The 26,966-nt window shown below is 41.0% G+C and overlaps 1 protein-coding gene across 2 annotated transcripts in view; it reads left to right on the forward strand.

Annotated features, from left to right (window-relative positions):
* The first annotated feature begins 14,766 nt into the window (after positions 1-14,766).
* Positions 14,767-26,966, forward strand: part of Tim17b (Translocase of the inner mitochondrial membrane 17b) — a 34,711-nt gene continuing 22,511 nt past the window's right edge. The window contains exons 1-3 of one of the 2 annotated variants that reach the window (XM_089234898.1): positions 14,767-14,909; positions 16,994-17,093; positions 22,426-22,489. In XM_089234898.1, the coding sequence (XP_089091024.1) occupies positions 14,884-14,909; positions 16,994-17,093; positions 22,426-22,489 (190 nt within the window). In that variant the 5' untranslated portion in view covers positions 14,767-14,883. Of the gene's footprint in view, positions 14,979-16,993; positions 17,094-22,425; positions 22,490-26,966 lie in introns of both variants that reach the window. The other variant, XM_089234899.1, reaches the window with a different exon arrangement.

Here is a 26,966-nt window from a genome sequence, read left to right on the forward strand (position 1 = left end):
TGAATTTCCGGACTTGGTCATGGAGAAATGGCGCGGTTCTGTTCCTAAATGGAATAGTAATGGGATTAGTAAAAAAAGACATGTTTCGAGTACGTGTGAACCAGGGCTGGACAAATCTCTAAATATTTGTATATATCTCAAGGACAAGGTTGCCATATTTATCGCCGATTCGTCAAATAGAGATCATCGAATTTTCTCGCCAGTAGCTTGTAAGTGGAGGAGGGTTAACAAAACAAGTGTCTAGTTCCACAGACGGCTACTCGTGTCCTTTGCTGGAGTGCATGACAAGGATTATTTCGAGCTCTGGTTAGCTTGTTTATACCGAGATTTTCGGGTGCAGTGCGCATGTGCGCGTAATTAGAGTGGCCGAGTGCTTGTTAAAAACGTATTTCTCAATCTTCCGATGAGTATTTTATTTGTTAACAACTTTTCATGTTTTATTTCTCTATCTGAATTTCGTATATTTGATATAACTTTACGCCTATGGCCAGATTGGCACCGGGATTCGTGGCACCCACTACGTAGAGCAGAGGTTAACCTTTTTCACCGTGACCCAAAATCGACAACAAGATCATCTGCGCGACCCATGGGACTGGTATTTTTTCCGAAATTATTGAAACCGATACGCAATAAGTCAGTGCATTTACAGCAGGACCGTGTGTGGATTTGTGCGAACCAAGTTTGGGTCGTGAAACTCATAGCCCAAGAATTAATGGCTGTGAGTGGATTAGTAAGAGTCATCTGGGAAGCACCTGTCAGTCAAGTTTGGGTCGTGACCCATAGCTCAAAAATCCCTGGTTGAGGATTCGTGCGACCCTTTTCGGAAGCCCCTACGAATTAAGTTTAGGTCATGACCCATAGATCAAGAAAGTTTCGAGCTAACTAGAGCTCGAAACAATCCTCGTAACGAGCATGCGCTCCAGGAAAGGGCACAAGTAGCCGTCTGTGAAACTAGGCATTTGTATTAACAAACGTTTTTCGTTCGCACATCGCTGTACTGAAGTTATCAAGAAAGCCAAAGATGCCGGAGTGGCCTATGCTCCCAGTTGTATGTAGTATATGAAGGCCCATGAGACTGCTTCGGGCTGTTAAATATTAGAACGTAAAAATATATCAGAATGCGTTGACACAAACATACGTTTACACATTTGCATCATGGCTACCAAAGAAAAAAGCATTTCTTTGGAATTTCACGTACATGTGTAAGAACACTTGCATCATGGGCAGAGATACGGGGGGGGGGCACATGGGGGCATTGCACCCCCAGCGTCAAAGGTGGAGTCGACTGATCTAATGTATATAGGCCTATGTATATATGAATTGGTATCATCATCTTGCTCCCCCCAGCAATAATGATCATGCCCTCTCCCAGTCTTCCAAGTTTACCACCGCCTATGACTTACATCATCGTCGATGAAAAAATTAAAACAAAACGAAAGTTTATTAATTTTTTAAAATTAAAATAATTAAAGTTTCAAATTTGTTGGTTTTTATTTACATGCCCACGTCGGGCACGAGGCCAAAACAAAACACATGCCCGGTTGAAATTTTTTACATGCCTCTGGAAATAGATTTGTCCAGCCCTGGTATGAACATGTATTACCGGGCAAGCATATTAACAAACTTCACACTGATTCGGGAGTAGAAAATTCAGAACCTCGTGATTGGTCGCGATAAAAGTGACGTCATCATGGCGGTATTTTTGGCGGAGCGCTCTTATATAAGACGAAGGTGGAACAGTCGCCCTTTTGCATAGAGGTCATTCAAGTATTATGTCAGCATCGGGGGGAGGTGGTTTTGGATTTTCTGATTTTTGATGACAAGAGGGGAGGAGGGTTTGAAGGTTGCTTACGTCATCAACCACCCCTTTTTGAAGATATGAAATATTCTAAGCTGTTGACGAAATTTTGCTGACGGGGGGGGGGGGGGGGGGTGTCAGTGTTTTGCTGACAAGGAGGGGGAAGGGGGTCAAAAGTGGCTGAAAATCTGCTTACGTAATACTTGAATGGCCCCCTATCGTTATTTTTAACTCGCGTGGTTCGAGGCACTTACTTTTATCTTTCAAGTTTTTACCTTTGATTTTTTTTTTATTCATTCAAAATAGAGTTTCCCAAAGTGAGCAGCATCACGCCCCCTCCCCCTCCCACCGGGAAAGGGGGTTAGAAGCTTTGATTTTACTATAGGATCCTATGGGGGGTTTTAGACTTTCAGTTGAAGCCGATGAAGGAAAAAACATTTGAACAAGGGGGGGGGGAAGGTTTGGGAACTACGATCTAAACCAGTGTTTCCTAAAGTAGACAATATTGCTCACTGAAGGGCGAGGGAGTAGTGCAAGGGAGGCGATAGAAGCTACGGGTTTAGTATAGGATCCTATGGGTCTGCTTGAATTGGGGAGGGGGTGATGAGAGAAGAAAATTTTTTTGAAGGGGGACGATGGAACAAAAAGTTTGGGAACTATGATCTAAAGCAATTTCCCAACCTTTTTTGTCCCGTCGCCCCCTTCTCCAGAAATTTTTTTCTCCCAGCGCCCCCAACGCAATCTAATCCATAGAATCCTATGGTATGCCCGTAGCTTCTACCGCCCCCTGGAATACTCCATCGCCCCCCAGGGGGCATTAACGCCCACGTTGGGAATCACTGATCTAAAGCATGGTTTCTCTCTCCCAACCTTTTCTGTCCCATCGCCCCCTTCTTCAGAAATTTTTTTCTCCCAGCGAAATTGGAAGCGCATTGACTGTACTGGCAAATGCGTGATGTGACGCATTTGCCAGTACAGTCAGTTCGCGATAAGTCGAACTCCGATAACTCGAACATCTATCATATGTTGAAGGCTGGAAGCAGTGGCGTCGGATCCGGGGGTTCTGATGGTGCTCGAGCACCCACGGAAGTTTGTAGAACGAGCACCCACAGAATTGATTGAAAAATCGAAATTTCCTACATGAATCTCAAGACGGGCACCCACAGGTTCGAAACACTTCCGACGCCCCTGGCAGGAAGGTATGATTTACGGAAAATTCACCGACAACAGTTCGACACGAGCCAGCAAGCTCATTCGTTCATTCATTTATTCACTCCTTGACTTGCTCACTCGATCATTCATTCACTGGTTCATTCAGTCATGCCGAACTATTGTCGATGAATTTTCCCAGCGATGAATTGATGAATTTAGTATTTGGTGAACTGTGTTAGTCGATGAATTTTCGCAGCGGTGGATTGCATGGTGGTGAATTGTTGTCGGTGAATTTTCCGGACACGGGAATGTATTGGAAGGATGGTCGAACACTACCTTCCAGCCTCGAACTAAGTCAAAGAAGCAGCCTTCCTTTCCAATCTTCCAATCCGTCCGGCCACACATTGGTCGAAGAACGCCAACATTCACAACATAGAGAGTGTTCTGGAAGCAAATATTCGCCAAGTAGCCAAATAACATTGAGACCAAACTGGGCCAGCGTGTAGTTAGCCTATGCCACTGCTGCTTCCTTGCATCAGGGGTAAGGCAAATACTGGAAGCGAATATATGACTATTGGGCCTTGGGGCCAGGCTTGACACGAGTGTGGCCCATGTGCTTCCACTTTTTCACCCCTCCCCAGTGCCGTCTTAACGCATGGGTCCATCCAGGCACGGTCTGGGGGCCTCAGAAAAATGAGAAGTATAGTTGAATTTTTCAATAATTTCACGGGTGGGGCCTCAGTGAAATCATTCGGCCCGGGGGCCCATGATGCTTTTAATATGCCCCCCCCCCACCACCCAACTTCTTTACGTGGGTTTAAAAAAAGGCGAAAATAAGATTCCTCCTCGGCCTTGAGCCCTGTCAGCTTCTCTCGTGTAGGACAAACAATCCTTTAGATTAGTACAAGGTAAATAACAGTGAAATATTCTTACGTCACACGGAGATGGCGGCGCTATGGTTCATGAATATTCCACTTCCACCTACGAAAGAGGAACGTCAGGATCTGGAAGAAGAAGAAATTATGGATTTATTTTGACGAGGGGACGTGACGGCACAACATTTTGCCAAGTTGCAGATGCTCAAACAAGGGTGCTCAACCTTTTGGAAAATGTGTGCCATTTCATCGGTTTTAAAACGTGTCGCGGGCCACTTAAGTGACCTGGAAGTGTGCCCTAGGCTGCTTAAGTGTTCTGGAAGTGCGCCGCGGTATTCTTAATTAAACTGAGTTTTGCCGCGGGTCACTTGAGCAATCTGGAACAGCGCCGAAGGTCACTTAATTGATCTGTAAATGTGCCCTAGGTCGCGAATAAAAATTCAAGTGAGCTTCGTGTAAAAAACGGTAAAAACCGGGACACTTTCACTAAAAAAAAAAGACTCCCGAGAAATACGGGACGTATGGTCACCGTACACATATTCAAGATTAGATGGCAGCACCAACAGTATATAAATAAAGCCTCAGAATCTCTGTCGTCTGCTTCTCTCCAGGTTCCTTGTTTTGGATGTCTCCTTGTGTCCTGAAAAAATTACTGAACTGGAAGTTTGAACTGCCAGCTCTGTTTGTGAGCTTAGTTTGTGGGGAACCGAACAAATCGACTTCTTGTCTGTCGTCTGCTCATTAAGAGGTCGTTGGTTTTGGACGCCTCCTTATGCTCAAATAAAATAACCGAACTTTCAGTTTGAATTTCTAGTTCAGTTTATGAGCTTTATCAGTTTGTAAGGAACTGAGCTAAATGAATAATATAGTTTTTTACTTTGAACTTCATCATCACCACATGAGTCATTTTTAAATTTGAGATTAGATGGCAGCACCTGCTATAAAGTGGAGTGTGGAAATTCACTTCTTACGATCTTACCTGTCGTCTGCTTGTTTTGAGGTCTCCTTGGGTCTTGAAAAAATAACCGAACTGGAAGTTTGATCTTTCCGGTCAGTTTATAAGCTTTGTTTATTTATAAAGCCCGGTTTTCCTAGGAATAGGTTTGTTGCGCAGCGTGAACCGAATTAGACTATTTCGCGCCGACAGAAACGTGTTACATAATCACGCTACGCGTTTGTGTTTTCCTAGCGAGGCGCATCAGATCAGGGCGGCTATATAAAGTATATGGCTTTGGCATCAGCTACTCTGTCGCCCGCATGCTCCGGTTTGAAGGGAAGGAAAAGAAAACACACAAGAGTGAAGAGAATATCGGCAAAACCGCGCGGCGCACGACGCATTTGACTCCTCCAGAAGCAGTCGGCCAATCACGCCCGACGTAATGCGCTGTCGTCAGGCGTATTGCGCTCTGTACGAAAACAGTCATGCTGCTTTTCTTACTGGTGAGTGGACGGCGTGTCGCGCTGGGTGAATAACGTTGCGCGCGGCACAGGAAACCTGCTCCTAGGAAAATCCGGCTTTTAAGGAACACAGCTGAATGAAGTATTTAGTTTTTTATACCTGAGCTTCGTCATCACCACATAAGGCACTTATGGTTTTGAAAGTAAGTAGCAGCACTAACAACATTTTTAAAAATGAATGTCTTAAAGTGTATTCTAGAGTATTAAATTAATTTTAATTTCCTTAAAATTGTTACTTCCTAGATACAATATCTATAGGACGTAGTGGCCTAGTCGGGAAGACTGGATGCATTTATCGCACCCACGTCCTGCAGCAGGGCTTTATTGGGGCCTTAGAGGCCAGATTTTTCACTAGTCCCTCGATAAAGAATTTATAGTATGAAAAGAAATCATATAAGAAACTAGGCTGAAGCCTTTCAGGCCCCCCCCCCCCCCACAGAAGCCGTGCGACCTGTGCAACCACACGGGACACCTCTGTAGGTAAGGGCATGGCCCCCACAAGGGGGAGGCTGACAGGGCTCCAGCCCTGGGCCCGGGACGATTCTCTTCATTTTTTTGTTTTTTCACGCCATAAATTCACTATAAAGGGGCCCGTGAAAAGTCTGGTCTGGGGGCCCGCTAAAGGTCCCATCCTAGGGGCCCGCATCAGGATGTGGGGGCATGGGTAAGGGTGCCAAATCCGAGTTGGAATGTAAAAAAAAAATTGTTCAGCTGAGAAACGTCATCGAGGGCACCAAAAATAGGTCCCGCACGAGCAGAGATTCCTTTCTCTTTTCTGCCCCTACCCATTGGTACATCAAGGCACCTTAAGACAATCGTAGACCCGGGACCACAACTAGAGGTTTGGTCAGCTGTGTCAAGCAAGCATTTTGGTACCCTCTTGTAATGTTGAAGCAAGATTAAACGGTAAAATTTGTTCCCCCCCCCCCTGGTTCAGCACCCGATTCACCAAACCAGCCGGCTCCGCCCTAGTTGCGGCACTGTATAAGCCCTGTGGCGAAGTGATTTTTCTGAGCAACCCCTCCTATCTGGCTGGAGAAACATATCTACCTACCAATTTGCGTGTTTATTCTCAAATTTTTTTATCACATCATATATTCATGAGGCCCCTTTCTACAGTTGAGCCCCGTCTCCTCCCGGTCGTGCTCGAGTGGGCCCTTTCCCCCCCCCCTCCCTCCGCAAAGTCCGGTATTACACTATAAAAGATTCACAAAAGTTCTTTTATAGAACTTGAAAAATGCAACCAATGAGCGTATCGGTTTCACTCTTGGTTCTTACAATTTTAACCAGATCTCATTTCGCGGCCCCTGTGCTGTGCCCGGGTGGGCCCATGCGTTAAGACGGCACTGACCTTGGACCCGGCAGAGCCGTAGCGGGAGGGGGGCGGACTCGGGGGATCTGGGTTCCCCACCCCTCGAAATGTGAGAAAATGACCGGAAAAGGGAAAAAGATCCATCACTTTGGTTCCCCCGAAATGAAAGTGGTCCAAACAAACAAAATTTCTGGCAACGGGCCTGTTCCCAGGGACGGTTGTATTATAATATTTTAGTTTTTTACCACCGTAAATTCAGTTTAGAGGGGGGGCCCGTCAAAGGTCGCGGATCCTGCTGCAAGATGTTGGGGGTGGGGGAGCACCGATTTTTCGACAGGACAAGTGGGCTATTTCTCGGGCCCCTAAATTAAAACCAAAAATATTTGACCTCAGTGGAAGCCAGTAATTTATTTTGGAAGGGACAGTGCTATGTTAACGCATGTGTCCATCAGAACACGTCCCGGAGGGCCCCTCAAGTACAAAAAGAACCTCGTGATAATGAAATCTGGTTGCAGTTTTCAGTAGTTTGAAGGCGGGTATTTCTAGCTTGGTGAGAGAGGGCGGCAGAAAAATCACTTTGCCAGTGTGGGCCTATGGTACCCTGCGGGAGGAAGAGGGGGTGTGTAATCAAAGAATAGAACAACGAACTCTTGATCATGTTATCCGATCTCCATCGGCCATTTTCCTCGCATTTTGGGTAGGGGAAATCCCCCTCTCTTCACTGTGGTCTAGTAGTTGACTTTAATTCTTGCTTTGGCTATCATTGGCCCGTTCATATCAAAGTGGGGGCTCTTTTGAAAACCACCACGGACTTTTACAGAAAAACATGTCAACTAATACTTTCTAAAAACGACAACGTTATCATCAGGGCTATTGCCCGAAATGCCCGGGGAATGTAACAATTTTGACGAGGCATATGCATTTTTTTTCACACAACCACCACATGACCTATTCTTGCATAAAAAGCATTTATTCGTGAATGTGGATTTTTATGGATTTGTCCAGCGATTTTTATTATCTATCCACATACTCAGAAAAAAAACCACGATCGGTGCTCTTAACCAGGGATAGTTCTTTGGCCGTGCGACCTGCGCGACTGCATGCATGGGGCACCGCCAGATGCGGATCCAGGTCGATGTGTCGGGAGAAGCGAATTGTGTAAGTTCGTTGGATCGTCCCGTATTTTATGGAACAGGAAAATTTTCCAATATTATTCGGTTCTTAACTATCGCCCCCACCCCTGGATTTGTCGCTGAGCAAAGGCAGACATCTTCAGCTGCTGCGAATGGAGCAGAGGTGAATATCTTCAGCTGCGAATGGAGCAAAGGTGAATATCTTCAGCTGCGAATGGAGCAGAGGTGAATATCTTCAGCTGGGAAAGAAGCTGAGATAGGCATCTTAAACTGCGAAATGAGTGGAGGCAGAAATATTCAGCTCCGAATGGAACGGAGGTACGGGCATCTTCAGCTGCGAATAAAGCCGAGGCAGAGATCTTCAGCTGCGAATACAGTGAAGGCAGGCGGATCCAGGGCGATGCGTCGGAGAAGCGACCACTTCCTATGTAGGTGCATTAGATCCAGGGCCGCAACTAGGGGGGGAACAGGCGGGTCTCGTGCCCCGAGGGGAGCAAATTTCATTCTGAAACCTCTCTTTCAACATAAAACGGGGCGTCAAAATGCGCGCTTGCCCCGGGTGACCAAGCATCTAGTAGCGGCCCTGATTAGATCACCCGTATTTCACGGGATAGACAAATTTCTTCCACATTATTCGGCTTTTGGGAGGGGCGATCGCCCCCCCCCCCCCCCGTCTGGATACGAATTTGGGCACTGCTTTAAGAGGAGTGTGAAATTCGAGTTGAAAAAGTGAGAAGCTATGTCGACAAAAAAAAAAAACAAAAAAAAACAGCAACGTGGGCAGGGGGCACCAAAAACAGGTTCCGCACAAGTACAGATTTCTTCTCGAGTAACCCCTTTTCTTAACACATATTGGTGCATCGCCCCCCCCCCCCACCCTCCAGAAGCAGGGCCGTTGTGTCAGATTTTTTTTTACCGGATTCGTTAATTTATAAAAAACCATGGATCAAAGCCACTTTGTTCATTTTTACAAAATTTAGGTTTGAGGTCGTGGGCCACATCAGACGATTCCGATTGCCACATTTGGCGGTTAGGCCATGGGGTGACCATGTCAGGCGCCTTAGGGCGGTATTCACCGACATGGTTTAAGCTATAGTCACAACTTTTTTCATAACAGATTCACACGGATTGGTTAAATTCAGGTTTTTAACCAATCTATATTGATCTCTCATCCAAAAATTGTGACTATAGTTTAAACCATGTCGGTGAATACCGACTTTAGTGACCTGGAAATATGCTGCGGATCCCTTTAGTGATCCACAGGGCTCCCACTCGTGCTACTTTTTCTACTTTTTGGTAAAATGTCCTACTTTCTAGTTTTTGTCCTACTTTTTGACCAATACCTATCAAAAAAATTCATATAATTGATTTTAATTGAGGAGGGAATCATTGATATAATGCCAAATAATACCAATGCAGTAGACTGCAATGAATGTTTCTGCCATTACAAGCAGATATTGTATTGTTTTTAAAATTACACAGAGAGAGTGCATTGTTTTCGGTGGGGGGGGGGGGTGTATGTGGACCATTTGGTGGTTTATTAATTTTTCATTTGCTTAGTTTGAGGGATCAATAAATAGAGTAGTTGACGTACTGGACTGTGGAGGACTCCAAAAAAAGAATGTAATATATAAGTATATTGTAAGTATATACTTGTATATTGTGAGCAGGACAGAAAAGAATTATATGTGATTGCTAGTACCTTGTTTTGACCGAAAATTGTTTTTGTAACCAAGTCATTTCTATCATTTTGCTTTGGCTTGAGTGCAATGTGCCGCGGGTCCCTTAAGTGACCTGGCACTGCGGGCCACGTCAAATGACTGCGACAGCCATGGGTTGAGCGTGTATGCGGTAGACTCATGCGTGATTGCTGTTAAGACGGACAGACCTTTTATCGGAAGCAATGGCTGAGAGATTTTTTTTTCACTCTTCTTAAGATTGTTTGAAATATAAAAAAAAAAAAAAGACCACTCACCGCGAATGAGGAGAAAATTAGGTTGCCGAAAGTGAACGTCGTGAGAGCTCTCGACCACAGCTCCATTTCTCGCCGTTCCTGGGCCAACGTAGACAAGATCTCGTTCATCTGGTCGATTGTATCTTTGAATGCCAAGTACCTCAGGCATTTGAAGTCGTACAGCGACTGCCACGACCAGAACGGTTCGCATACTTCGATCGGTTCGACGGAGCACGGTGAAAGATAGTTCTCTGGGGGGAAGAACAAAAAGACAACACTTGTGTTCAGAATTTCCTCTATGACAGAGGTGCACAACACAAGTTCCGGCCCATGGGCCAAGGGGCTCCATCTATCCCGCGAAATTTATTCCGATAGAAATGTATGAATACTCACAACTCGATAAATACCTGAACTGACGCCATATTTCTTTCCGGTGATCGGAATCTATAGGGGATATCGCCAATTATCACAAAAAAATATTGTCAAAAGCAAGTGAAGTTGCTAATTACGCCAAACAAATTGTGTGGAGAAAGTTAAGTTGCCAATTAGGTAAAAAAAATTGTCTAAGGCAAGTAAAGTTGCAGGTACAGCCAGTTACACCAATTCTCAAATTGCCAATTAGAGCCAAAAAATTGTTAGAGAAGATGTCAACTATATCAAAAAGATTGTCAGAGGCAAGTAAAGCTGCCACTTACAGCCGGAAAAACCGTCAAAATCAAGTAAAGTTACCAAGTGCAGTTAAAAACATTTCGTAAAGGAAGTGAAGTTGCCAAGTACGCCAGAAAAGTTGTCTAATGAAGTCAAATAGGCAAGTAAAGTCGATAATTACGTTTAAAAAATTGTCAAATAAGACTGAAATTGCCTATTACAGCCAAAAAAAATTGTTACAGAGAAATTGCGAACTTCAAACTGTCAAAACAAGTAAAATTGTGAAAAACAAGTTCACAATTATACATGGACGGAGATACGGGGGGGGGGGGGTACCCCAGCATCAAAGGTGAAGTCGACAGATCTAATGCATATATGTATAGATGAATCGACATCATCATCATCTTGCTCCCCCCCCCCCCCCTCAGACTTCCAAGTCTATCTCCGCCTATGCAATTACAGTCAAAAAGACAAGTAAATTTGCCAAGTCCAGTCAAAAAAATTGCATAAAGGAAGTGAAATTGCCAAATTGCCAATTACGCCAGAAAAATTGTCTAATGAAGGCAATAGGCAAGTTTCTAATTACAGTAAAAAGAAAATTGTGTAATTCGAGTAAAGTTGACCCGTATATAACCGATGATCCCGTATGGCTCCCGATTTCCCGAAAGGAAATATGGTCTCAGCCCAGGTAATATGGTAATAAGTTGCCAACTACAGTGGAAAAAAAAATTATCGATTAAAAGTAATGCTGCCAATTACAACCAAAAAAATTGTTAAGGAGAAGTTGTTAATGTCTAGTTGTTTGTCATAAAATGCTGGTCATATGGTCACCCTATGTATACCAGTTTCTGGCATGGCGCGGCAGAAATACCTCATGTCTCGCCCACAAACTAGAACGGTTGTGCGCCACTTTAGGTTGTGGCCCCCTTAGGCAGAGCTCCTTGACGGGTCCCAAGCCAGACTTTTCACGGTCCTCCTATAAAGAATTTATAGCATACATGCTTGACCCATGGTCCGCATGTGTACTTCATAGTCATCAGATTTGGCCCGCAACCTCAAACCTAATTTTTTTTAAATGAGCTATCTGAGCGGCACATTTTCTGATCATTTAAGTGATTCGCGATGCGTTTCCACATCACCTAAGTCATCTGCCGCACATTTACAGATCACTTAATGGACCTGTGACGCTGTTCCACATCACTTAAGTGGCTCACGGCACACTCTTAAAGCATTTAAGTGACTCGCGGCACCAGAGGCGTCGGAAGTGCTTCAGAACCGTGGAGGCTCAACTTCGACGGGGGACACATTCTCATCTCAATTAAATGGTCCGCATCGCATTCCCAGACCACTTGAATGACCCGCAGGAGATTCAGAGATCACTTAAGTAACCTGGGGAGCATTTAAATATCTTTTAAGTGACCCGCGGCACATTCCTATACTCCTTAAGTGAGTCGCGGCACATTCCTATACTCCTTAAGAGAATCGCGGCACATTCCTATACTTTCCAAGTGAGTCGCGGCACATTTAAAGATCGTTTAAGTGACCCGAGGAAATTCAAAGACCACTTATATGAGACCCGCGGCACATTCCCAGATGACTTAAGTGACCCGCGGGATATTTAAAGATCCCTTAAGTGATTTGGCCCACATTTCCAGATCACCGAAATGCACGCGCCACAGTTCCAGATCATTGAAGCAGTCCGCGACACATTTACAGATCACTTAAGTGGCCCACGACACGTTTTCAAGTCACTGAAGTGTGGCCGACACTCCTCAAAAACTTGACCACCCTTGATTTATAGCGAGAAAAAAAAAATGTTGTCAGAGTCGTACCGGGCCCTCGGGCTGTGGAAGCCATGGCTTCAACTACAACCCCCTCTTTATTCAGGGATCACAACAAAATCAGAGAGCATAGGTGGAGATAAATTCGTAAGTCTGGGGGGGGGGGGACATGATGATGATGTCAATTCACATACACGCAAATACATTAGATCAGTCGGGCATTCTCCTCCCCCTTCCGTATCTCCCCCCATGAGAGAGACTTCCCAGAGACAAGTACAATTACAGCCTTCGATTTTTCTTTCCGGCGTTATACTGAAAATGTGCACGTACGAAATTGTGTTTATCGTACTTACTCATGAAAATTGAGATTATGGTCTTCGTCGAAGGCGCGATGACGCAAAAGAAGTAACACAGGCCCCAAAACAACCAAAACATGTTTCCCGAAGCAATGTTCGCACTTCTAAAAAACGCTGTCATTCACGTTAAGACGATCGTGACACGCTGGTTTTCTTTCATCCGTAAAATATAATCGAACCCGATTTTCACATTTGTTTTCCATCGGTTATGACCGTCCAGTTAAAGAAAAGCGCTGTAATATATGATAACCCTTTTCTTCATTGTAATTTGTTCCCCACAGTTCTGTTGTTCCTGATCATCTTCGCAACTGTTTTTGTACAAGATTGCACTCTGACGTTATGAACTAAAGCTGTCCTAGAGCCCTAAGCAGGCATAGAGGACGTTAATCTATCTGTATGATAACCAGCGCCGTATTTACAGGGAAAAGAGGGGGGGGGGTGTTACTTATCGGGCTATAGCTCAGGGCGGCACGTTCGGAGGGCCGTTACACAATTGGCACATATCCAGATCACTTGAAATACTCCAAGCACATTTCCAAATCACTTGAAATACTCCAAGCACATTTCCAAATCACTTGAAATACTCCAAGCACATTTCCAAATCACTTGAAATACTCCAAGCACATTTCCAAATCACTTGAAATACTCCAAGCACATTTCCAAATCACTTGAAATACTCCAAGCACATTTCCAAATCACTTGAAATACTCCAAGCACATTTCCAAATCACTTGAAATACTCCAAGCACATTTCCAAATCACTTGAAATACTCCAAGCACATTTCCAAATCACTTGAAATACTCCAAGCACATTTCCAAATCACTTGAAATACTCCAAGCACATTTCCAAATCACTTGAAATACTCCAAGCACATTTCCAAATCACTTGAAATACTCCAAGCACATTTCCAAATCACTTGAAATACTCCAAGCACATTTCCAAATCACTTGAAATACTCCAAGCACATTTCCAAATCACTTAAGCGACCCGTGGCACATTCCCAGTTCACTCAAGTGGCTTAGTTCTTTTGCAAATTACTTGAGTGGCCCGCGATACGCTTCCAGCTCACTTGAGCGGCTCGTGGCATTTTTTTAGATCACTTGAGCAGATTTTAGTCCATTTTTAGATAATTTAAGTGAGACAAAGCACATTTCCAGTTCACTTAAATTGCTCATGGCATGGCTCCTACATCCTGCAACAAGGCCCCCATGCTGGGATCTTTTATGGGCCCTCTCTATAGTGAGTTTATAGTGTGAAAAAACAAAAAAAATTAAAAGATATGTCCCGGGCTTCAGACAAAAGTGAAGATAGGCACGAAAGGCTGGGAGGGGCACGATGTTGATGCCAACACACACACACACATATATATATGCATACACATTGGATCAGTCGACTGTCGACTCTGTCATTGACGCTGCCCCCCATCTCCACCCATGGCTCCCCAGGGCTAGAGTATTGTCACCCTGCCTTGTGGGAGCATGTCCCGTGGCGCACTTTCAGATTACCTGAGTGATTCGCGGCACATTTCCAAATAACTGAAGTGGCCCGTGACACGTTTCCAAACCAATGAAATGGTCTGCACTCTTTAAAAGATAGAGCACTCTTGTCAAACAAAAAAACAAAACTAGGAGCGTCAGAAATGTTTCCAACCTGTGGGTGCTCGCAGGGCCGCAACCAGATGCTTAGCCAGCCGGGTTATGCACGCTGTTTGGCGTCCCCTTTTAATGCTGAAGGAGGTTACAGGGTGAACTTCGCACCTCTTCTGGTCCGGTGCCCGGGGCATCATACCTGCCTACTTCCCTGGTTGCCGCCCCGGTTTGCTCGTCTCTAGCTTCATGTAAGAAATTATTAGGATTTCTGAATCAATTCTGGGGTACTCGAACCCATGGCCCCCACATCCTGGAGTAGGGCCCTAGGCTGGGATCTTTTGCGAGCCCCCCGACCAGACTTTCACGGGCCCTCTTATGATGGATTTACAGCGTGAAAAAAACAAAAAATAATGAAAATCGTCCCGGGCCCCAGGGCTGGAGCCTTGCCAGCCCACCCCTTGTGGGGGCCATGCTCGAACCCGTTATACAAATTTCCGTAGGTGCTCGAGCATCCACGGTTAGAACTCCTTAATACATGAAGTATATGAAGGCGTCTTATCCACGGTACCCCTTTCTCCGACGTCATTCAAAAAAAATTTTTTTTTTTTTTTTGGATAACGAACGCCTGTCATGCCAAGTCCAGTGGAAAAAACATTTTTCATCCCTTTTTAAATTGTTAAAGTATCAGCTGCTAGATGTCACACCACATCCAAAAGTTACTTTCTGCTGTTGGACCAGTGGTTCAGTTGTATTTATTCTACAAATCTTTGTTGTAAACTTATGTTTGATCCTGTGGCAACATCCGACGTATCTCCTCTCCTTTCAAGATGGAGGAGTATGCACGTGAACCCTGGTGAGTGTGTTAATGTGATACGAATTTATATCGCGAAATACTTAGGAAATTAATATGAATTCTACTGAGGTATTGTTAATCTATTCATAAGAAATTGTTTACGTGCTTTAAATAATGCTGTGGCTTCTTATCCGTAATTGAGGGATAACGCCTGTGATGATGCAACGCCGGTTAAAGTTTTCACGTATAAATAACTGTGTAGTTTGTTTGATAATAAATTCAATGTAATGATTTTTCGTTCCAGTTTTCGTTTCAATAACCTTTCCATCGATTAATTGCATTTCTTATGGATTAATAAGTAATCCGCGTAGCACTGTTGAAACATTTCATCCCACGTGGTAGTGAGGCTTGGTTCCAGATTCTTTGTCCTGTTTGCATACTTTCTGCTCACATTGCATGGTGTTGCATTCATCAGGGCAGCTCCCGTTTTTCGCTACGGCAAGTGCCGATTCATAAATTTCATTTTTTCAATCTATAATTCTACATTTATTTGAACGCTAAGGGATCGTGAGATGAGCAAATAGTACTGTTTCTCAAACCGAGCCCAATATCGCCCGCTTGTGATCAATAATAGTTAGGCCTGAAATACGCATGCTACATTCAAGCAAATGATACCAATAAGCTTTTCGGTATGGTTCGCGAGCAAGTGTTACCAACAAGCTTTTCGGTAGGGTTCGTGAGCAAATGTTACCAACAAGCTTATTGGTTGCCTCTTTACTCATGGACCCACCTGGGCCTCATGATAAGTACAAGTAGGTCTGGTGTAGTGATTTCCAAGAGTAATTATGCAGATTTGTACGCAGATGCTTCTGGACTGGTATAGGAGTGTCCGAACATCTTTTTCCCTGGGGGAGAACAGTAGTGCTATTAATATGACCCTGCCTAGATACGATCCAGAGGCCACAAGTGCACGAGTGGGAGGGTCTCGTAATGAGATGAGAAACAATCATTTTCTAGAACGAATATTTAGATTGTATATTGGTACTTTAAGATAAAAAGTGTCCCAGACTCAAATTACCAAGTGCTCATTATTCTGTTAAAAAGTGCCCCTGCTTAACAGTACAGTAGACTCTGACCTGTCAAGTAATCCAGCTTCCCCCCCCCCCCCAAGCACAGAAGAGGGAAACGTGTCGTGCATGTCTAAGCAAAAGCTAATACAGTGCACGTCTATCACATTGTGATTCAGGATTTCTGATAAAATAACCAATTGATAATTGGTCTATACATAAGCATATTATATGTATTAAACCCTTCAGTTTAATTCAACGGGACAAAGTTTTTCTCTTCCACACGAACTGATGTGCAGTCGTACCGTTTTAATTTTCCCATATTTTTACTTCAAGCCTGCATTTTATCTCGTGTTTATTACTTTTTATTCAGCCATTGTGAGGAGTTCAAATGGAATTATCCAATATGTTTTACAAATTGTGATAATTTTTTAATGTGCTGTATATTCCATGGACCTCCTGAGAAAGTCAGCCGACTATGGAAACGATTGTAGAAAAAGAAAGGGTACACTATCTAACCACCTACACTGTCTTGTAGGTTGACGCCGATAATTTATTGGGGGGGGGGGGACTCTTGATTTACCTTGTATTGAAATGGGCCAAAAAACTTTACATAACCAAAATTCTGATAACTATAAATGAATTTTTTCCTATATAAACTAATTTTTTCCCATGTTATGACATTGATTTGCAAAAGTCATAAGAATACCCAAATGATAACATTTTGATTCTAATAAGCTGCGTCTACAGTGTTATTCGAATAAGCTTTTCCAACTAACTTCCATTAATCCAGCTATTTCAATAATTCGGCACACAGTGGTCTGATATGTGCTGGGTTAGTCTACTGTAAAGTAGGGTCCCAGAACTTTTCATATTTCCCTGTACAACCACCAACAGTTTGCTTTGGACCTACATATTGGCACAGAAACTTAAACACTATACTAGAACTTATTATCTGACAAAACTAAAATTTCTGGATCTGTGAATACCATCATCGGTTTGAAGGGCTACTATCTGTCTATAATAGTTACGAATAAATGTACAATATAAGAATTTTTATTGTTTTAATATTTTTAGTCCATGGCGGATTGTTGATGATTGTGGAGGAGCCTTTACGATGGGTGCCATCGGTGGCGCAGTCTTCCAGAGCATCAAGGGTTTCAGAAATGCACCATCCGTAAGTATTCAAATCTATTGAAATAAGATAATAAAATTTAACAAGAACTAGCCTTGACAAAAGAATGATTAAAAATATATATCTAGTGTCGAGATTTTCTATATTTGATATCCGAATCCATTGGTGCCAATGCTTCCGATTTTTCAGCCCTATTAAAATAGTCCGGTCGGAAATCTAAGAAAAGCGCTAGGAAGTTTGCATAAATCACCAAAGAAAAAAAGGCATGCTATAGCTGTTTCCAATTCCATTATAATATAATTTCACACATTGTGTGGGAATCAATAACTTCTGTCATAGAAAATATTCTATCTTGCCTCTGTATGAGATTGCTTTTTCATAATCGCTGGTTATGAACCACTGATCTAGACATAAACTTTAATTTTTGTTGCACTAAAACTTTTTGCTTGTATGTATGTTTTGTATATGAGTCAGAAGTAGTGCCATATTAATGTTTGGAAATGTCCTCTGGATACCTAAATATTGTGCAAGATGCTTCCAATTATCAACATACAATCTCAACTTTTTTCCCCCTTATTGTACGCAGTGAAGCAAATTGCTTGGACATACCTTCCTTGAGAAAATGCATGTTTTCAGTATGTCAGTGTTGAGTGAGTATTGCATAAATTTCTAGTTTACAGCAGGGTTCCTACTTGTCCTATTTCTACTTTCTATGTTTTGTCCTACATTTCATCAAAACTTATTAGCAAAATTTGTATAATTAATTTTAAATGAGGAGGGAATCATTGATATAATGCAAATGCAGTAGATTGCAATTAATGATTCTGCCAAAGCAGAAATAGTATCGTTTTAAAGTTATTTGGGGTATATGCAGGCCATTTGGTTGTTAATTAATTTTTCATTTGCTTAGTTTGAGGGTTCAAGTAGTGATTAAAACTTCTAACTGGTTAAAAAAAAAAAATTGTATTTAACTATTTCATGGTCGTGGGCAGTAACATTCATCATTTAGAATTATGGTGCACATTTTGTGTATAGATGAGACAACAGTTTGCATTACAAAGCAGTTGCATACATAGGCCTATTCTAGGTCTTGTGATTCTGATGATACCCATGTAGAGGTGTAAACAATATTTACAAAGCTCGGCGAAGAGCTGGAAATGAAAGGTTTAATTTTTCAAATAAAATGATTACACTGACGTTCAGCTCTAAAATTTAAACCAATCTTTTTAAAAAAGAGGGGATGGACAAAACGCATTAAAACCATCTTGGTCCACCTTGACTTATTTGTATCGGATCTGGTAATTTATACATTTTCCCTTTGACACTATTTCAAGAGCCTTTCCAAAAACATTCTTAAAAAAATTGTATGTCTTCTGTTATTTATTGTGTATCAAGGAAGAGTTGATGTACTGGATTGTGGAGGACTCCAAAAAAAGAATGTATATTGCGAGCAGAGGCAGAAAAGAATTATTTGTGGTTGATAGTACTCTGTTGTGACCAAAATTTTTTTGTAATCAAATCATTTCCGTCAGGCTTGAGTCAATCTTACAGGATACTGAAATGGTGTGCTATGAAAAAAATTTTTAATAAAAAAATTCTAGGGTTATTTTTATATGAACGGCTATAGTTTCATCCCTTTTGGCGAGAAAAATGTCCAAAAGCATGATGAGGTCTCGCCAACCAATAGTGAAAGTCATGCTTTCGTATGTCTTTCTTGCCAAAGAAAATCAACACTTCAAAAAGGGGACACTGTGACTGTTAAAATGAAAAAATTATTTAAAAAAAACAGCAAAAACAATAATGAAACATTGTTGGACTAATTAAGGGATCAAGATAAAAATATAGCATGCTAGAGACCACGGATACAGATATCCGTTTAGAGATCCCCTTCAGACGATACATAACCAATAGCAAAAGAACGGAAATGGCAACCCAGAAGCTGAAGGAATAAAACAATAATAGCCAGCACACAGAAGAATGCTAAGAAGGAAAATGGGGACTGTCACTGACGAGGAAGAAAAGCGCTAGGAAGTTTACATAAATCAAAGAAAAAAAGGCAGCATGCTATAGCTGTTTCCAATTCGATTATAATATAATTCCACATCGGTTGTAGAGGAAAAATACCATAGTTTTAAGGTAGGATGTAAACTTATTGGTTGTATTTGATGTGGACATCGTCCTTTATAGACTGTTGCACGAAAACTCTTTGCTTGTATGTGTGTTTCGCATATGAGCCAGAAGTAGTGCCATATTAACGATGTTTGGAAATGTCTTCTCGATACCTAAATATCGTGCAGAATGTTTTCAATTATCAACATTCATTAACACAAAAATGTGCTAAGTGGTTGGTATAGAGGAAAAATACCATAGTTTTAAGGTAGGACGTAAGCTTATTGGTTGTATTTGATGTGGACTAGAGATGTAAAATTCTCGAGAATAATCTTTCAGAGAATATTCTCTGCTAGGACTACTATTATAAATAACTTCAGAATATTCTTATAAGTTCTTGATGAGAATATTCACCTGTTATTTATAATATAGTTACATACAATATCCTTGAGAATATTCTCTGGAAGGACTACTTTCATAAATTACTGGGGAATATTCTTATAGAAAATAAGAATTATTCTGAAGTTAACTTTTTCCAGAAAATATTCTTGAATATTGTCCTCTGAGAATATTCTTCAGTTAACGAAATCTTTCCAGAGAGTATTATCAAGAATATATGTAATATATGAATAATAATTATTATTTTGATAAGAAAATTCTCTAGTAATTTATAATAGTGAGAGAATATTCTGTCCCTGTCTCTGTTCCTGTCAAGAAGATGAGTATATTGAAGTTTGTAGACCACAATATTAAAGTTTGAAAGCAAGAAAATTAAACCAACATGGCTGAATTACACAACTTTTAAAGAAATGTGAGTGATACAGAATATTTAAGTGTGTGTGCATTGAAAAAACAACAGTTCTGTATCTTAGAATGAAGGTAATTGTATAATAATTGCTTCCTTTATCAACTTTGATTTAATTTCTTTTGTTTTGAACTTATTTCTGAAAATTTATCTAATTTTAAAATAATTTTTTAAGGTTTTAATCTAATGGTTTCTAAAATCTTTATAACCAAACTTTTAAAACCTCTCATCATGACCTGGAGAATGTTCTGAAAATATTCTCGAACTAAAGTTACCATTAGGGGGGCGATTATACCAAAAATTGTTTTGTTGTAAATGCTTCAGGCAATGAAAACTAATTTATATTTCACAATATAAACAAAATTAGTAAAAAAAATTAAATTATTCAAAAGAAAAATGAATATTCTCAGAATATTCTCGTTCTCTGAGAATATTCTTACCTCACATTTCTAATGTGGACATCGTCCTTTATAGATTGTTGCACGAAAACCCTTTGCTTGTGTGTGTGTTTCGCATATGAGCCAGAAGTAGTGCCATATTAACGATGTTTGGAAATGCCCTCTCGATACCTAAATATCGTGTAGGATGTTTCCAGTTATCAACAGTCATTAACACAAAAATGTGTTAAGTGATTGGTTGTAGAGGAAAAATAACATAGTTTTAAGGTAGGATGTAAGCTTATTGGTTGTATTTGATGTGGACATCGTCCTTTATAGATTGTTGCATGAAAACCCTTTGCTTGTGTGTGTGTTTCACACATGAGCCAGAACTAGTGCCATATTAACGATGTTTCGAATGTCCTTTTTGGTATCCAACATCAAACAGGATGTTTGCATTTATCAACACAATATTAGTTTTTCTTTTGATTTTGAAAGCTTTATAAAAATACATCGTTTTGGGATTATTTCTTATCAATATTTTTATTGTTAAACAGCAAAATGTTTACATTTTGAATTGATCCAGAATGTAACATGTTTTTTGATACATGTCAATCGGGTTGCACAACCTTTATATTCCGCGGGCCACATATGCTGCATTTCTGCCACTCATGAGCCTAGAAACTTGTGTATGAAAAGTGACCATATGACTCATATTTTATAGGGTATGTTGGCTATCCCAATTTTTTTTATCAAATGTTCTTCCTCCTCTCCCCCCCCCCCCCCCATTTTCAGCATGATGTTGTAGTTGAATTTTCAAAATAAAGAATTTAGACTTATTTTGATATGTATGTGCGAAACGTACAAGTTTTTTTTGTGAATCACATTTGGACTTGTGGTACCCATTATTTCCCGCGGTTGGTAATTTTTCTGAAATTTTAACGATAGTTAAAATAATAAATAATTGTGCAACTCTACTATCACCAGATTAATTTGCTTTGACAACTTTTTTCATGGCGATATCCTGTATTTTTGTGAAAGAAATATGGTCGGTCTGGGTATTTAAATTGTGTTATGTGTATTGATACTTTCCTAACAGGAAAACTTTTGTGGGTGTGATAAAATCCCTTGGCAGGCCGCATTTAGCCAGAGGACTGGAGATTGTGCACCCCTGGTGTAAATGTTTGTTATTTTTGTCTTGCTGTAGCAATTTTTATTCAGAAAATTCAAATGGACCTAGTTTGAAGCACACAGGGCTTGACTAATAAGAAAAATCATGCAATTATGTGTCAACTACATAATTTCGAAGTGAACATTTGTTTTTCTCAAGAGATAAGTGTGATTTTGACCAGGGCAATTGTTAGTTGTGAAGTATAGATGTGAATGGATTTTTTCCCAAAAAATTCCTATCAATCTGATCAATAATCTGTTCCATTTCTTAAGATTTCTTTATTGGTGGTAAAAATTCACATGTTCCACTTTATTGGTTTGGGAGTTAATAGCACTAACGGTTTACTTTCCTGTACTTTATTACAGTTGAGCCAAAAACTAGTGCTATAATGAATGATGTAGAAGCATAAAGGTTTTTTCTTCTCTGTTTGGGAAGTTTGCCAATACATCCACACTTGCTATTAATGAGCATAGATCTTTATTCGTTTCAGGGCTTGATGAATCAAAGAAAAAATTGTGCCAGCAAAATTTGAGAGCTTCGGACCGCTTGCAAAATTTCATAGATAATTTTTGTCGCACCACGGTTATTTTCTGTACATGGGCTAATAGACCCCGGGACCTATAAATTATTGCTGATTCTGAACGGCGGACACTCATCAAGAGATAATAGGTATTAAGTTTTTTTCCCTGACGAAATCAGTCCAGATAGAAAATTCTTGAACTTCTTCAGGACTTAATTTTGTGTCCTCAGACTTCAGTTATCATACATTAAAAAAAAATTGGACACCAAGTTTTTAATAGTCGTCATGATAACCTGGTGCTTGTGTGATTTTTGTCAAGCCCTGTTTTAGTTTATAATTACGTTTGCTTAAACTATATTTTAAATATGTATTCTCTCTAATAATTTTGGCAGGGTACAAACAGGAGACTGTTGGGTAGTTTAGCAGCTATAAAAGAAAGAGCTCCGGTTATAGGAGGTAATTTTTTTAAATAGTTTCTTTCAAGTTATTTGTATAAATCTTAGGCAACAGTGAACAATGCTGGAAGGCTTTCAAGAAGTTTTGATGTTTTTGCAAATTTCAATATTGAACTGATCAATGTTTGAATTTTATTCAGTGGCGGCAAAAAAAACATTCATGTATATGAACTGAAGTAGAATTTTTCTTGTGTTTTCTGTGTATACCAGTTGAACTTTCACGCTTGGAATAACTAAAATTAAACTTTTATCACCTGATGTCACTGAATAGGATCAAACATTGAATAAAAAAGAATTGCATTATCTTCTGGAATTCACTTATAAATAGGGCCATGTTTCTTTAATAGTACAGTAAAACCCCCCTCTTGACGGACACCTTTCTTTTACGGAAAAAATGTTTGTCTCACCGGTATCTGTTGTGTAAATTCAATTTTGTTTACAGTTGAGCACCAGATTATAATATACACATGGATAATTCTGTGGTAAAATACAAATACAGGGCAACAATGATTTTGTCCCATGACCATCTGCGCTGGTCAAAATCCAGTGCTCTTGTGTACAGTAGGCCAGCAGGAAAAGCGGTAACTTTGCGTACCAATCTTGTTGGTTCTGCAACACAAAAAGCGAGAGGTGGTTCAGGATGGTTCTGTTGAATCTTTCGACCGTTCCATCAGATTCTGGATGAAGCGGTGTAGTTTGCATCTTTTCCATTCCTAGAAGCTTTCACATGCCGTCGAAAACAGTTGAAGTGAAGGTTCTTCTCTGGTCAGAATGGATCAGCATGGGGACTCTGAATCAAGACACCTAATTTTACACCTGTGGCGCTACTTGTCTTGTACAATTTTTATATTTTTATTTTATTTTTTATGCCACTTACTAACTAGGCATTATCTAGTGTGTTCTTGTATTGGAGTTCAGTCTGGCTCCAACTGTCGACCGAACATGTCCTAAAAGTCTCTCTCTCTTCTATTAAATAACTAAAAAAAGAAAGGAGTCATGACTGTATGTTTCCGAAATAACAACCAGACACATCCACCAGCACTAGCATCACCACAGAATTGGTGACCCACGTAAAGCAGATGTTTGACAGCCACGAACTCGAAAGCAGACGAAAACAAGTACTCTTTCTCGCTTCGTAATATGATACTTGCTGCCTTTCTTCTTTTTTTCCCTGTGTGTGGTGCGTTTGCTGACTGATTGAGGGGGCATCTCCTCAGTTCTCTTCCTGGATTGTGCTGAACTTTTTTTTGGATATGTCGAACGCTACCGAAGAAACAGGTATGTCTTCTGAATTAGAACTTTCGCGTGTTTCTTTTCGCGCGCCTTCGATTTGGAAATCCGATGTCGATCTTTGGTTTCTTCAGATTGAATCGAACTTTAAAATTGCCGGAATTACTGATCCTAAAACGCAATTTCACTGTGTTGTGACAGCTCTCGATGTCGAAGTGTTATCATATGTTAGCGATTTGATCATAGCTCCTGTTACAGACGATTCTTACAACCAGTTAAAAACACGCATTTGTCAACAGTTTTCACTGTCGGAAACTTCCCGCTTACGAGTTCTACTCCAAGAGCTCACTCTTGGGGATAAGCGACCTTCTCAGTTGTTTCGTGAGATGCATACATTAGCTGACAAGAAAATTTCAGATGAAGTGCTTAAAACCCTTTGGTTACAACGTTTGCCTATCCATACACAGCAGATACTTTCTGTTAGTAAGGATACATTGCCGGATTTAGCAGAAATGGCAGATAAAATTACCGAAGTCACTGGGCACTCACCGACTATTTCTGAGGTCAGCCGTAATGAAACCATCAGCTTGCAATCACTTCAAAGTCAAATTTTGACTTTGACCGTTGCTGTTGACCGCTTATCCCGCTATAGAGAGAAAAATTTTAACAAAGAGGGAAGAGTTCGTTCAAATTCTCGGTCTAGAGAGAGGTCTAGTGGTGACGGTACACCCAAACGTAAACCTTATTGTTGGTACCATTTCAAATTCGGTCGAAAAGCATCAAAATGCATTAAACCCTGTGATTGGTCGGAAAACTAACTGGCCCATCTGTTTTGGCGACAGCAGGTGATGGCCGGCGTTTAGTTCGCCTTTTTGTTCATGATCGAAAATCCGGTACTGGTTTTTTAGTGGACACAGGCGCTAGCATTTCGGTTTTCCCACGAGATACACAGGTACATAAAGCAGCAGATAAAAACTTTTCGCTATACGCAGCTAATGATACTAAAATTTCTACGTATGGTTGCAAATCTTTATCAGTGGATTTAGGGTTACGCAGACTATTTAGATGGTCCTTCGTTATAGCTGATGTTAATCGCCCGATATTAGGTGCGGATTTCTTAGAACATTATGGTCTATTAGTTGACGTAAAAAAGTCTCGTTTGATTGACAGTTTGACTTCACTTTCAATCAAATGTAGCAATGCCAGTTGCCCTACATTAGGCTTAAAGACCATTAGTGGAGATTCGCCCTACTTGAAAATTTTATCTAAATTTCCTAATCTAACGAATCCTTCTATGCTTGGGGCTACTTCTAAAAAACACTGCGTTACACATTGCATTACTACTAAAGGTTCTCCTGTCTTTACCAAAGCCCGCAGACTTTCTCCAGAGAAACTTGCTATTGCAAAGCGTGAAGTTCAAACACTAATGGATCAGGGCATACTGAGACCTTCAAAAAGTCCATGGGCAAGCCCGATACACATTGTTCCTAAACGTAATGGAGAATACCGTTTATGTGGGGATTACAGAAAACTTAATTCTATAACGTGTCCAGACAGATATCCTATACCACATGTTCATGATTTCAGTTACGGTCTGCAGGGAAAAAACATTTTTTCTAAATTGGACTTGGTTAAGGCTTATCATCAGATACCTTTAGATCCCGAGTCTGTTGAAAAAACTGCCATTATTACCCCATTCGGACTTTATGAGTACTTATATATGTGTTTTGGATTGTCTAATGCGGCACAATCATTTCAACGGTTCATAGATATTGTCTTAAGAGACTTGAACTGTTATGCATATTTAGATGACCTACTAGTTGCATCAACAACAGAAGAAGAACATCTTAGAGATCTAGAATTAGTTTTTGAACGTTTAAACAGTTTTGGTATAATTCTTAATCCTGATAAATGCATATTCGGGAAATCTGAGATAGAGTTCTTAGGATTTTTGGTTAACAGCAACGGCATTTCTCCTTTGCCAGAAAAAGTCGACATTCTTCGTAATTATCCGCAACCAAAAACGGTTGATGAACTTCGAAGATTTCTAGCAATTCTCAACTTTTACCACCGTTTCTTAAAAAACGCAGCATCTGACCAGGCTCCCTTACACGATTTGTGCAAAGGAAAGAAGAAAAAAGATAAATCTCTCATCGCCTGGTCGGGGGAAACTATTGCTGCTTTCGAAACGTGTAAACATGCTATTACCAATGCCACGCTTTTGGTTCATCCTAAACATGATGCTCATCTTTCGTTGACAGTCGACGCATCAGATTTCGCTCTCGGATCTGTTTTACAACAAACTTCCGATGGTGTCGTCGAACCACTCTCATTTTTTTCTCGAAAGTTAACGACAACTGAAAAGAACTATAGTACTTATGATCGCGAGTTGCTTGCGGTTTATAGTTCTATTAAACATTTCAGACACATGTTAGAAGGCAGACCATTTACGATCTACAGTGATCATAGGCCTCTAACTTATGTTTTTCACAAAGTTAATGATAACAGCTCTCCCAGACAACGACGTCATTTAGAGTATATATCACAATTTTCTACGGACATTCGTTACATTCAGGGTGAGCGAAATGTTGTAGCGGATGCTTTTTCCAGATTATCCGAAATTAATTTACCTGACTCGATTGATTACGCAGCTATTGCTACTTCACAGAGTACAGACGCTGAATTAACAGCCCTCCGACAACCAGGTGGGGTGCTCGATATAAAACCTATCAAATTCGGTCCTCAGGGTACAGAACTTTTTTGTGATTTATCCACTGGAATTATCCGTCCCTACGTACCAGAAAAACACCGATATCACGTGTTTACGGTCCTTCATAACCTCGCCCATCCAGGTGTTAAATCAACTTTAGACCTTATTCGTCAACGATTTGTGTGGAGTTCAATACGCAAGGATGTCACACGATGGACCAGGGCGTGCATCGAGTGCCAACGCTCAAAAGTGCATCGCCACACTCGATCTTCCATCGGTGCATACCCTTTGCCCCAATGCAGATTCTCACACATTAACATCGACATTGTTGGTCCTCTTCCTCCTTCTCGGGGTTTCACCTACTGCCTAACCTGTGTGGATCGATACACCAGGTGGGTAGAGGCTTTCCCGATGGAAAACCAAAAAGCAGAAACTGTCGCAGAGACATTCTACTCTGGCTGGATTAGCAGATTCGGAGTTCCGGAATCGGTTACCACCGATCAAGGGAGACAATTCGAAAGTGATTTGTTTCGCGCAT

The sequence above is a fragment of the Pholcus phalangioides genome, unplaced genomic scaffold (genome assembly GCF_987345545.1).
Source record: "Pholcus phalangioides strain wild (caught in Gottingen) unplaced genomic scaffold, Ppha-v1.0 ptg000008l_1, whole genome shotgun sequence".
NCBI classification, from domain to species: domain Eukaryota; kingdom Metazoa; phylum Arthropoda; class Arachnida; order Araneae; family Pholcidae; genus Pholcus; species Pholcus phalangioides.